Source organism: Coregonus clupeaformis, chromosome 12, assembly GCF_020615455.1.
Source record: "Coregonus clupeaformis isolate EN_2021a chromosome 12, ASM2061545v1, whole genome shotgun sequence".
NCBI classification, from domain to species: Eukaryota; Metazoa; Chordata; class Actinopteri; order Salmoniformes; family Salmonidae; genus Coregonus; species Coregonus clupeaformis.
Window position 1 is genome coordinate 38039605 of NC_059203.1, and position 14234 is coordinate 38053838.

At 42.3% G+C, this 14234-nt stretch overlaps 1 protein-coding gene across 2 annotated transcripts in view; it reads right to left on the reverse strand.

Annotated features, from left to right (window-relative positions):
* LOC121577595 (ras-related protein rab7-like) overlaps window positions 1-14234 on the reverse strand; it is a 45865-nt gene that overhangs the window by 13325 nt on the left and 18306 nt on the right. For both annotated transcript variants that reach the window (XM_041891326.2, XM_041891327.2), the window contains 2 exons: window positions 9779-9841; window positions 815-941 (listed from right to left, as the gene is read on the reverse strand). In XM_041891326.2, coding sequence (XP_041747260.1) covers window positions 815-941; window positions 9779-9831 — 180 coding nt within the window. In that variant the 5' untranslated portion in view covers window positions 9832-9841. The remainder of the gene's footprint in view (window positions 1-814; window positions 942-9778; window positions 9842-14234) is intronic.

The window sequence follows — 14234 nt, forward strand, 5'->3', positions numbered from 1 at the left end:
ATGTGACACTTAGATTGCACACAGGTGGACTTTATTTAACTAATTATGTGACTTCTGAAGGTAATTGGTTGCACCAGATCTTATTTAGGGGCTTCATAGCAAAGGGGGTGAATACATATGCACGCACCACTTTTCCGTTATTTATTGGTTAGAATTTTTTGAAACAAGTTATTTTTTTAATTTCACTTCACCAATTTGGACTATTTTGTGTATGTCCATTACATGAAATCCAAATAAAAATCCATTTAAATTACAGGTTGTAATGCAACAAAATAGGAAAAACGCCAAGGGGGATGAATACTTTTGCAAGGCACTGTATGTCTCGTGTCTGAGCTGTTGAACTTATACTCCACTTTCTTTCTGTACTGACGTTTTGCTTGTTTGATTGCCTTACAGAGGGCATAACTGGACTGTTTGTATTCGATCATATTCCCAGTCACCTTGCCGTAGTTAAATGCGTATGCGCTTTCAGTTATCGAGAATACTGCCACCTATCCACGGTTTTTGGTTTGGATAGGTTTTAATCGTCACAATGGGTACAACATCCCCTTGGAAGGTACGAACAAAGGATCCAATTCAGGAAAGTCGAAATGCTGGTGAGTTACTGCCTCTCTGATATCCAAAAGTTATTTCCAGCTGTATGTAATAATGCAAAGAACGTTTTGGGCTAATAACGTGAGAAATATTTTTTTTTTTTTTTTAAGTACTGCAAAGTTGTTTAGCAGCCTGAAACAAGGTGGCCATGTCTATCGGCACCATCTTTATTATTGGATATTGTTGCTGTGATGGTGGTGCTGTGGCCATGTTGCTGTACCTGCATTGTGACGAGCCGATCGTCCACCATCACCTCCTTGGTCAGGAAATCAGCTCCTATTGTGGCTTTGTACTGGTTACTGAACTTCCTATTCACATACTGGTTCATCAGGGAGGTCTTCCCAACACTGAGAAGGAGAGAGATATGAAGGGAGAGAAAGGGAGGTGGACAACAAACAGGGGAGAGAAAGGTGTTAAAGATAGATTAATAGCTGGTATTCGACATGACTGCATTATTCCATTCAGTCCTAATGGTGAAAGAGGAACTATGGCCGATGGCTCATGAGCCAAACTCAATGTATTTGTATTTATTACGGATCCACATTAGCTGCTGCCTTTTAAAAACATGACAATACATTCACAGATTTCACAACACACTGTGTGCCCTCAGGCCCCTACTACACCACTACCACATATCTACAGTACAAAAATCCATGTGTACGTGTGTGTATAGTGCGTATGTTATCGTGTGTATGCATGTGTCTGCACCTATGTTTGTGTTGCTTCACAGTCCCGCTGTTCCATAAGGTGTTTTTTAATCTGTTTTTATTTTTTAATCTAATTTTACTACTTGCATCAGTTACCTGATGTGGAATAGAGTTCCATGTAGTCATGGCTCTATGTAGTACTGTGCGCCTCCCATAGTCTGTTCTGGACTTGGGGACTGTGAAGAGACCTCTGGTGGTATGTCTTGTGGGGCATGCATGGGTGACCGAGCTGTGCGCCAGTAGTTCAAACAGACAGCTTGGTTCATTCAACATGTCAATACCTCTCATAAATACAAGTAGTGATGAAGTCAATCTCTCCTCCACTTTGAGCCAGGAGAGATTGACATGCATATTATTAATATTAGCTCTCTGTGTACATCCAAGGGCCAGCCGTGCTGCCCTGTTTTGAGCCAACTGCAATTTTCCTAAGTCCTTTTCTGTGGCACCTGGCCACACGACTGAACAGTCGTCCAGGTTTGACAAAACTAGGGCCTGTAGGAGCTGCCTTGTTGATAGTGCTGTTAAGAAGGTAGAGCAGTGCTTTATTATGGACATACTTCACCCCATCTTAGCTACTGTTGTATCAATATGATTTGACCATGACAGTTTACAATCCAAGGTTACTCCAAGCAGTTTAGTCACCTCAACTTGCTCAATTTCCACATTATTTATTACAAGATTTAGTTGAGGTTTAGGGTTTAGTGAATGATTTGTCCCAAATACAATGCTTTTATAGTTTTAGAAATATTTAGGACTAACTTATTCCTTGCCACCCACTCTGAAACTAACTGCAACTCTTTGTTAAGTGTTGCAGTCATTTCAGTTGCTGTAGTTGCTGACATGTATAGTGTTGACTCATCCGCATACATAGACACTCTGGCTTTACTCAAAGCCAGTGGCATGTCATTAGTAAAGATTGAAAAAAGTAATGGGCCTAGACAGCTGCCCTGGGGAATTCCTGATTCTACCTGGATGATGTTGGAGAGGCTTCCATTAAAGAACACCCTCTGTGTTCTGTTAGACAGGTAACTCTGTATCCACAATATAGCAGGTGGAGTAAAGCCATAACACATACGTTTTTCCAGCAGCAGACTATGATCGATAATGTCAAAAGCCACACTGAAGTCTAACAAAACAGCCCCCACAATCTTTTTATTATCAATTTCTCTCAGTCAATCATCAGTCATTTGTGTTAGTGCTGTGCTTGTTGAATGTCCTTCTCTATAAGCATGCTGAAAGTTTGTTGTCAATTTGTTTACTGTAAAATAGCATTGTATCTGGTCAAACACAATTTTTTCCAAAAGTTTACTAAGGGTTGGTAACAGGCTAATTGGTCAGCTAATTGAGCCAGTAAAGGGGGCTTTACTATTCTTAGGTAGCGGAATGACTTTTGCTTCCCTCCAAGCCTATTAGGCTTAAATTGAAAATATGGCAAATAGGAGTGGCAATATCGTCCGCTATTATCATCAGTAATTTTCCATCCAAGTTGTCAGACCCCGGTGGCTTGTCATTGTTGATAGACAACAATACCTTTTTCACCTCTTCCACACTCACTTTACGGAATTCAAAATTACAATGCTTGTCTTTCATAATTTGGTCAGATATACTTCGATGTGTAGTGTAAGCAATTGTTGCTGGCATGTCATGCCTAAGTTTGCTAATCTTGCCAATGAAAACATAATTAAAGTAGTTGGCAATATCAGTTGGTTTTGTGATGAATGAGCCATCTGATTCAATGAATGATGGAGCTGAGTTTGCCTTTTTTCCCCAAAATGTCATTTATGGTGCTCGAATGCTTTTTACTATCATTCTTTATGTCATTTATCTTTGTTTCATAGTGTAGTTTCTTCTTCTTTTTATTCAGTTTAGTCACATGATTTCTCAATTTGCAATATGTTTGCCAATCTGTTGTGCAGCCAGACTTATTTGCCATTCCCTTTGCCTCATCCCTCTCAACCATACAATTTTTCAATTCCTCATCAATCCACTGGGATTTAACAGTTTTTACAGTCATTTTCTTAATGGGTGCATGCTTATTAGTAACTTGAATAAACAATTTCATAAATGTGTCAAGTGCAGTGTCTGTTTGCTTCTCATTACACACCACGGACCAACATATATTCTTTACATCAACAATATAGGAATCACTACAAAACTAATTGTATGACTTATACACAATATTAGGCCCAGCCTTTGGAACTTTGGTTTTCCTAGATATGGCTACTATATTGTGATCACTACATCCAATGGATTTGGATACTGCTTTCAAACAAATCTCTGCAGAATTAGTAAAGATATGATCAATACATGTTGATTATTTAATTCCTGTACTGTTTGTAACTACCCTGGTAGGTTGACTGATAACCTGAACCAGGTTGCAGGCACTGGTTACAGTTTGAAGCTTTCTCTTGAGTGGGCAGCCTGATGAAAGCCAGTCAATATTTAAAATCACCCAGAAAGTAAACCTCTCTATTGATATCACATACAGTTGAAGTCGGAGGTTTACATACACTTAGGTCATTAAAACTAGTTTTTCAACCACTCCACACATTTCTTGTTAACAAACTATAGTTTTGGCAAGTCGGTTAGGACATCTACTTTGTGCATGACACAAGTAATTTTTCCAACAATTGTTTACAGACAGATTATTTCACTTATAATTCACTGTATCACAATTCCAGTGGGTCAGAAGTTAACATCCACTAAGTTGACCGTGCCTTTAAACAGCTTGGAAAATTCCAGAAAATGATGTCATGGCTTTAGAAGCTTCTGATAGGCTAATTGACATCATTTGAGTCAATTGGAGGTGTACCTGTGGATGTATTTCAAGGCCTACCTTCAAACTCACTGCCTCTTTGCTTGACATCATGGGAAAATCAAAAGAAATCCAATTCTTTTTTGTAAATCAAATCAATTTTTATTTGCCACATGCGCCGAATACAACAGGTGTAGACATTACCGTGAACTGCTTACTTACAGCCCTTAACCAACAATGCATTTATTTTTTAATAAAAAAGTAAAATAAAAAAACAACAACAAAAAAGTGTTGAGAAACAAAGAACAGAAGTAAAATAAAATAACAGTACCGGTGCAGAGTCAATTTGCGGGGGCACCGGCTAGTTGAGGTAGTTGAGGTAATATGTACATGTGGGTAGAGTTAAAGTGACTATGCATGAATAATTAACAGAGTAGCAGCAGCGTAAAAAGATGGGGTGGGGGGGGCAGTGCAAATAGTCTGGGTAGCCATGATTAGCTGTTCAGGAGTCTTATAGCTTGGGGGTAGAAGCTGTTGAGAAGCCTTTTGGACCTAGACTTGGCGCTCCGGTACCGCTTGCCGTGCGGTAGCAGAGAGAACAGTCTATGGTGGCTGGAGTTTGACAATTTTGAGGGCCTTCCTCTGACACAGCCTGGTATAGAGGTCCTGGCCCCAGTGATGTACTGGGCCGTACGCACTACCCTCTGTAGTGCCTTGCGGTCGGAGGCCGAGCAGTTGCCATACCAGGCGGTGATGCAACCAGTCAGGATGCTCTCGATGGTGCAGCTGTATAACTTTTTGAGGATCTGAGGACTCATGCCAAATCTTTTCAGTCTCCTGAGGGGGAATAGGCTTTGTCGTGCCCTCTTCACGACTGTCTTGGTGTGTTTGGACCATGATAGTTTGTTGGTGATGTGGACACCAAGGAACCTGAAGCTCTCAACCTGTTCCACTACAGCCCCGTCAATGAGAACAGGGGCGTGCTCAGTCCTCTTTTTGTTCCTGTAGTCCACAATCATCTCCTTTGTCTTGGTCACGTTGAGGGAGAGGTTGTTATCCTGGCACCACACGGCCAGGTCTCTGACCTCCTCCCTATAGGCTGTCTCATCGTTGTCGGTTATCAGGCCTACCACTGTTGTGTCGTCAGCAAACTTAATGATGGTGTTGGAGTCATGCCTGGCCATGCAGTCATGGGTGAACAGGGAGTACAGGAGGGGACTGAGCACGCACCCCTGAGGGGCCCCCGTGTTGAGGATCAGCGGGGCAGATGTGTTGTTACCTACCCTTACCACCTGGGGGTGGCCCGTCAGGAAGTCCAGGATCCAGTTGCAAAGAGGGAGGTGTTTAGTCCCAGGATCCTTAGCTTAGTGATGAGTTTTGAGGGCACTATGGTGTTGAACGCTTAGCTGTAGTCAATGAATAGCATTCTCACGTAGGTGTTCCTCTTGTCCAGGTTGGAAAGGGCAGTGTGGAGTGCAATAGAGATTACATCATCTGTGGATCTGTTGGGGCGGTATGCAATTTGGAGTGGGTCTAGGGTTTCTGGGATAATGGTGTTGATATGAGCCATGACCAGCCTTTCAAAGCACTTCATGGCTACAGATGTCAGTGCTACGGGTCGGTAGTCATTTAGGCAGGTTATCTTAGTGTCCTTGGGCACGGGGACTATGGTTGTCTTCTTGAAACATGTTGGTATTACAGACTAAGTCAGGGACATGTTGAAAATGTCAGTGAAGACACTTGCCAGTTGGTCAGCACATGCTCGGAGTACACATCCTGGTAATCCGTCTGGCCCTGCGGCCTTGTGAATGTTGACCTGCTTAAAAGTCTTACTCACATCGGCTACGGAGAGCGTGATCACATAGTCATCCGGAACAGCTGGTGCTCTCATGCATGCTTCAGTGTTGCTTGCCTCAAAGCGAGCATAGAAGTGGTTTAGCTCGTCTGGTAGGCTTGTGTCACTGGGCAGCTCACGGCTGTGCTTCCCTTTGTAGTCTGTAATAGTTTTCAAGCCCTGCCACATCCGACGAGCATCAGAGCCGGTGTAGTACGATTCAATCTTAGTCCTGTATTGACTCTTTGCCTGCTTGATGGTTCGTCGGAGGGCATAGCGGGATTTCTTATAAGCGTCTGGGTTAGAGTCCCGCTCCTTGAAAGCGCCAGCTCTACCCTTTAGCTCAGTGCAGATGTTGCCTGTAATCCATGGTTTCTGGTTGGGGTATGTACGTACGGTCACTGTAGGGACGACGTCATCGATGCACTTATTGCCACAAGTCTGGTTCATCCTTGGGAGCAATTTTCAAACGCCTGAAGGTACCACGTTAATCTGTACAAACAATAGTATGCAAGTATAAACACCATGGGACCATGCAGCCATCATACCGCTCAGGAAGGAGACGCGTTCTGTCTCCTAGAGATGAACGTACTTTGGTGCGAAAAGTGCAAATCAATCCATTCTGGAGGAAACGGGTACAAAAGTATCTATATCCACAGTAAAACGAGTCCTATATCGATATAACCTGAAAGGCCGCTCAGCAAGGAAGAAGCCACTGCTCCAAAACCGCCATAAAAAAGCCAGACTATGGTTTGCAACTGCACATGGGGACAAAGATCGTACTTTTTGGAGAAATGTCCTCTGGTCTGATGAAAAAAAAATAGAACTGTTTGGCCATAATGACCATCGTCATGTTTGGAGGAAAAGGGGGGTGGCTTGCAAGCCAAATAACACCATCCCAACCGTGAAGCCCGGGGGTGGCAGCATCATGCTGTGGGGGTGCTTTGCTGCAGGAGGGACTGGTGCAAAATAGATGGCATCATGAGGAAGAAAAATGATGTGGATATATTGAAGCAACATCTCAAGACATCAGTCAGGAAGTTAAAGCTTGGTCGCAAATGGGTCTTCCAAATGGACAATGACCCCAAGCATACTTCCAAAGTTGGGGCAAAATGGCTTAAGGACTACAAAGTCAAGGTATTGGGAGTGGCCATCACAAAGCCCTGACCTCAATCCTATAGAAAATGTGTGAGCAGAACTGAAAAAGCGTGTGCGAGCAAGGAGACTTACAAACCTGACTCAGTTACACCAGCGCTGTCAGGAGGAATGGGCCAAAATTCAACCAACTTATTGTGTGAAGCTTGTGGAAGGCTACCCGAAATGTTTGACCCAAGTTAAACAATTTAAAGGCAATGCTACCAAATACTAATTGAGTGTATGTAAACTTCTGACCCACTGGGAATGTGATTAAATAAATAAAAAGCTGAAATAAATAATTCTCTCTACTATTATTCTGACATTTCACATTCTTAAAATAAAGTGGTGATCCTAACTGACCTCAGACAGGGAATTTTTACTAGGATTAAATGTCAGGAATTGTGGAAAAAACTGAGTTTAAATGTATTTGGCTAAGGTGTATGTAAGCTTCCGACTTCAACTGTACATTATCAAGCATTTCACACATTATCCAGATACTGACTGTTAGCACTTGGTGGTCTATAGCAGCTTCCCACCAGAATGGGCTTTAGGTGAGGCAGATGAACCTGTAGCCATATTACTTAAACAGTATTTAACATGAGATCCTCTCTAATCTTCACAGGAACGTGTTTCTGAAAATAAACAGCAACACCTCCACCATTGGCATTTCTATATTTTCTGTAAATGTTATAACCTTGTATTGCTAACACTGTATCATCAAATGTATTATCTAAGTGAGTTTCAGAGATAGTCAGAATATGAATGTAATCTGTTATTGATTTCATGAACCTTGTTTCTTAAGCTACATATGTTAATGTGGGCTATTTTGAGCACTTTTCTTCTGCGATGCTTACTTGTTTTTATTGCTTTACTGGGAAGCTTAGCAGCAGTAGATGTGCTCATGTTCTTTATGTTAGTGCAGCGTGAGCTGCACACAGTGTACTTCCTCCTAGGGCACACAGGCTCAGTGCTAACAATATAAATCTGGTTCTTTGGCACATGATTGCTGCATACAATAGCTGTAGGATCAGCAGAGGCATTCAGGGCAGTTAGAGGGACATAAATTAGGTTACTTATATTGTGTCTACCGACGCCCCTGGTGTAATGTACATTTTCTGAAGCATTTTGACAACTCTGCGTCACAATGGTAGGGATTAGCTGAGCTGGGCTTGCTTTGCGGGAGGTCGCTGTCTTCGCCTTCCACGGCTCGTAACATGCGACCATCGTTGATTGCCTTTCTCCTCATGCTGTGCTCCTTCGACGGCGCTATCAGATGGGGGCGCTCCAGGCAACACCGGCCAGTTGGATAATGACAAACGACAAAGCGGAGATGCATCCAACAAGCGCGAACGCCGTCCAGCCACCGGCGTAGAAAATGTAAACATTCCACTCTGCGTTTTCCCCAGTTTCTTACGTAGGCTGGCCACCTCAAGCCTATAATCCTGGGCAAGTAAACAATTGCCGCATTGGAACTCCAAGTGATCTGGTTTGTCCCGAAGCGAAGCGTAATAGATACAGCTCCTACAGCGCTGGAACCGTTCATTTAGTTCTCCAGACAAAGAGGGCTCCATTGCAAAACACATGTGGTACCAACTTTGTTAGCTTGATGGCTAGCAGCTTAGCCTCTCTGTCAAGCAGGCTTCAACCTGTCTCTTAAGCGGGATTCCGGGACAAGAAATAGCGGTCCTAGATGTTAAAAGCTAACCGCGTTGTGGAATCCAAGCAAAAACAAGTTCTGTATTCGTATTTATGAATAGCGTTATTGTTTTAATCAAAAATAACAAACCGAGTGTTTTCCAGCATACAATGTTCAGCTGCGAACTCTGATGATGTATGAGAGATCAGATACCATTAAAACCCCATCAGAGGTGCTCTGATGCAATACTGTGGACACTCACGCTCTCTAGTTCTCCTCTGCAGTGCTGAGCATGCAGTGACACAATGAGAATAGAGCAGCATCAGATTACACAGTGTGAGAGGGGAGTGGAGGGAAAGTGAAATAGAAAGTACACTGTCATAAATCAAATGGAGACATACAGGTAACTGCCAAAATAAAGGAAACAGCAAAATAAAGGGTCTTAATAGGGCGTTCGGCCACCATGAGGCACCAGAAAAGCTTCAACGCACCTGGGCATATATTCTACAAGTGTCTGGAACTCAATTGGAGGGATGCGACACCATTCTTCCACAAGAAATTCCATAATTTGGTGTTTTGTTGATGGTGGTGGAAAATGCGGTCTCAGGCGCCGCTCCAGAATGTCCCATAAGTGTTCAATTGGGTTGGGATCTGGTGACTGAGACAGAGACACACACACACACACACACACACACACACACACCCTTTAAACCCCCTATGCTCCTTTGAGACCCCGCTTTCAAAGTCACTGAGATCTCTTCTTCTAGCCATGGTAGCCAAAATAATGGGCAACTGGGCATTTGTATACATGACCAGTATACATAAGCATGACGGGATGTTTTAATTGCTTAATTAACTCAGGAACCACACCTGTGTGGAAGCACCTGCTTTCAATATACTTTGTACCCCTCATTTACTCGAGTGTTTCCTTTATTTAAGCAGTTACCTGTAAATGTGTGGGACAACCAACCAACAGCAGTCTGGTTGTACAGGAAGACTGTGGTAGACTGTAGTTTCTAATGAATCTGGAATACCCAAACAGCAGTCTCTGATCAAAGTGGAAGACGAAACACTGTGGTCAAACAGGAAGAGAACACAAATATTCGGTGACTTACCCAGAATCCCCAAGGATGATGACTTTCAGGAGCACTTTCTTCCTGGATGTCATTCTGTCGTGTCTGAGGAGAGACCACACACACAAAATCAGGGTTGCGTCCCAATAATCTCTCCTTCCTCCTGAAGTGTGCACTCGTTCACTACTCCCTACACATTTAAAAGCATTGTATTGGTGTAGGCCAAGAGGGAGTTTCCATTTACCATTAATTTCCTTTCAAATCCATACTTTGGAAGAAAGGAGATTATTTGGATGAAACCAAGGATTTGGACTATGCACGCACGCACACGAGACGATTTAATATGGCACGCCATGATGTCTTAGTAAAAAAAAACAATGCATTTTTTGTAGATTTCTTTCCTCCAAATGACTAAAACCAAATCGAAACTGTGTAGACATTATAATGTATCTTCCCTGACAGTCTCTTCAATGTGTCCAACTCGCTAACAATCATCAAAACGAAAGCTAGACAGTAAGGAATCATCCGAAATTCCAAAAACGATGGATAGAGGACCATTATTTGCACATTTTGATGGCGAGGAAATATAACACATTTTCAGTGTGGCCCTACTGGGGTCCAGACCATGGTGAAGACCGAACGGACCCCCAGGGCAAAATTAGTTTGACACCCCTGCCCTACCTAAACACAAAAATGTGCACACACCTGGAAAAAAATTGTTATTGCAAGCATATTGACCTGATTTCTCTAGACATTTTATATTTTTCAAATAGTTTCAAACTGATCGCTGGGGTTGAAATCCATAGCTCTGCACAATGAGTGTCAGAAAAATGCTATAATGTGTGTGATTTAGCACTGTGTGTAGAGCCAGTGCTATTCAAATAAAAAATCAAATCAAATGTTATTTGTCACATACATGTGTTTAGCAGATGTTATTGCGGGTGTAGCGAAATGCTTGTGCTTCTAGCTCCGACAGTGCAGTATTATCTAACAAGTAATATCTAACAATTTCACAACATATACCCAATACACACAAATCTAAGTAAGGAATGGAATTAAGAATATATACATATGGACGAGCAATGACAGAGCGGCATGGACTAAGATACACTGGGCCAATCAGACTTGAACTCCATTCATTCCAGTCATGTGTTCCCTAATCTCTCTCACACACACACAAAGTGAGTCTGAGCACTAGATCATGTTTCCCGCCAGAGGCGAGAGAACGACCCAACCATAAAACTCTACTCTTTCCCAATCACTTCCAGGGTGGCCGTTCCCAAACTGCAGTTTTAATAAGTGATTATGCTTCAATACTACTGGCAGACATTCTAACTTTGAGGGCACATTCACTCAATGGAGCAATCTAGGTGAGATCTCTCACAAAGGCACACACACCTGGTGCAGTGTCATGGGAAAGAACCCATCCCAATCCTATCAGGCACTGCCTGAGATAAGGGATAATAGAAAAGCCCCCCAATGTTATACTGAAACAATGATGAGTGAGACCCATTCAAATCCATCTTGTGTTTATCATGGGAAACAACAATGTAACAGCCAGGCCAACAGTCAGATTAATGAGTACAACAGCCTTTGTCCGGCCTATTACCATGGAGATACACAGTGGGGAGAACAAGTATTTGATACACTGCCGATTTTGCAGGTTTTCCTACTTACAAAGCATGTAGAGGTCTGGAATTTTTATCATAGGTACACTTCAACTGTGAGAGACGGAATCTAAAACAAAAACCCAGAAAATCACATTGTATGATTTTTAAGTAATTAATTTGCATTTTATTGCATGACATAAGTATTTGATCACCTACCAACCAGTAAGAATTCCGGCTCTCACAGACCTGTTTAGTGGAGTGGAGTTTAGACCAAAAAGCTCTATTTTTGTCTCATCAGACCACATGACCTTCTCCCATTCCTCCTCTGGATCATCCAGATGGTCATTGGCAAACTTCAGACGGGCCTGGACATGCGCTGGCTTGAGCAGGGGGACAGGTGTCTTTTATACAGGTAACGAGTTCAAACAGGTGCAGTTAATACAGGTAATGAGTGGAGAACAGGAGGGCTTCTTAAACAAAAACTAAACAGGTCTGTGAGAAGAGGAATTCTTACTGGTTGGTAGGTGATCAAATACTTATGTCATGCAATAAAATGCAAATGAATTACTTAAAAATCATACAATGTGATTTTCTGGATTTTTGTTTTAGATTCCGTCTCTCACAGTTGAAGTGTACCTATGATAAAAATTACAGACCTCTACATGCTTTGTAAGTAGGAAAACCTGCAAAATCGGCAGTGTATCAAATACTTGTTCTCCCCACTGTATATATTCCCCTTTATTACTTTCCAACCCCACCACCCTTTACCTACTTGGAGTAAACTAGTGAACAACAATGCTTAGGCCTCTACTTCCAGTTTATACCTACTATCTACAGTGGGGAAAAAAGTATTTAGTCAGCCACCAATTGTGCAAGTTCTCCCACTTAAAAAGATGAGAGAGGCCTGTAATTTTCATCATAGGTACACGTCAACTATGACAGACAAATTGAGAAAAAAAATCCAGAAAATCACATTGTAAGAATTTTTAATGAATTTATTTGCAAATTATGGTGGAAAATAAGTATTTGGTCACCTACAAACAAGCAAGATTTCTGGCTCTCACAGACCTGTAACTTCTTCTTTAAGAGGCTCCTCTGTCCTCCACTCGTTACCTGTATTAATGGCACCTGTTTGAACTTGTTATCAGTATAAAAGACACCTGTCCACAACCTCAAACAGCACACTCCAAACTCCACTATGGCCAAGACCAAAGAGCTGTCAAAGGACACCAGAAACAAAATTGTAGACCTGCACCAGGCTGGGAAGACTGAATCTGCAATAGGTAAGCAGCTTGGTTTGAAGAAATCAACTGTGGGAGCAATTATTAGGAAATGGAAGACATACAAGACCACTGATAATCTCCCTCGATCTGGGGCTCCACGCAAGATCTCACCCAGTGGGGTCAAAATGATCACAAGAACGGTGAGCAAAAATCCCAGAACCACATGGGGGGACCTAGTCAATGACCTGCAGAGAGCTGGGACCAAAGTAACAAAGCCTACCATCAGTAACACACTACGCCGCCAGGGACTCAAATCCTGCAGTGACAGACGTGTCCCCCTGCTTAAGCCAGTACATGTCCAGGCCCGTCTGAAGTTTGCTAGAGTGCATTTGGATGATCCAGAAGAGGATTGGGAGAATGTCATATGGTCAGATGAAACCAAAATAGAACTTTTTGGTAAAAACTAAACTAAGTCGTGTTTGGAGGACAAAGAATGCTGAGTTGCATCCAAAGAACACCATACCTACTGTGAAGCATGGGGGTGGAAACATCATGCTTTGGGGCTGTTTTTCTGCAAAGGGACCAGGACGACTGATCCGTGTAAAGGAAAGAATGAATGGGGCCATGTATCGTGAGATTTTGAGTGAAAACCTCCTTCCATCAGCAAGGGCATTGAAGATGAAACGTGGCTGGGTCTTTCAGCATGACAATGATCCCAAACACACCCGCCGGGCACCAAGGAGTGGCTTCGTAAGAAGCAGTTCAAGGTCCTGGAGTGGCTAGCCAGTCTCCAGATCTCAACCCCATAGAAAATCTTTGGAGGAGTTGAAAGTCCGTGTTGCCCAGCGACAGCCCCCAAAACATCACTGCTCTAGAGGAGATCTGCATGGAGGAATGGGCCAAAATACCAGCAACAGTGTGTGAAAACCTTGTGAAGACTTACAGAAAACGTTTGACCTGTGTCATTGCCAACAAAGGGTATATAACAAAGTATTGAGAAACTTTTGTTATTGGCCAAATACTTATTTTCCACCATAATTTGCAAATAAATTCATTAAGAATCCTACAATGTGATTTTCTGGATTTATTTTTCTCATTTTGTCTGTCATAGTTGACGTGTACCTATGATGAAAATTACAGGCCTCTCTCATCTTTTTAAGTGGGAGAACTTGCACAATTGGTGGCTGACTAAATACTTTTTTCCCCACTGTAGATAGTAGGTATAAACTGGAAGTAGAGGCCTAAGCATTGTTGTTCACTAGTTTACTCCAAGTAGGTAAAGGGTGGTGGGGTTGGAAAGTAATAAAGGGGAATATATACAGTGGGGAGAACAAGTATTTGATACACTGCCGATTTTGCAGGTTTTCCTACTTACAAAGCATGTAGAGGTCTGTAATTTTTATCATAGGTACACTTCAACTGTGAGAGACGGAATCTAAAACAAAAACCCAGAAAATCACATTGTATGATTTTTAAGTAATTAATTTGCATTTTATTGCATGACATAAGTATTTGATCACCTACCAACCAGTAAGAATTCCGGCTCTCACAGACCTGTTTAGTGGAGTGGAGTTTAGACCAAAAAGCTCTATTTTTGTCTCATCAGACCACATGACCTTCTCCCATTCCTCCTCTGGATCATCCAGATGGTCATTGGCAAACTTC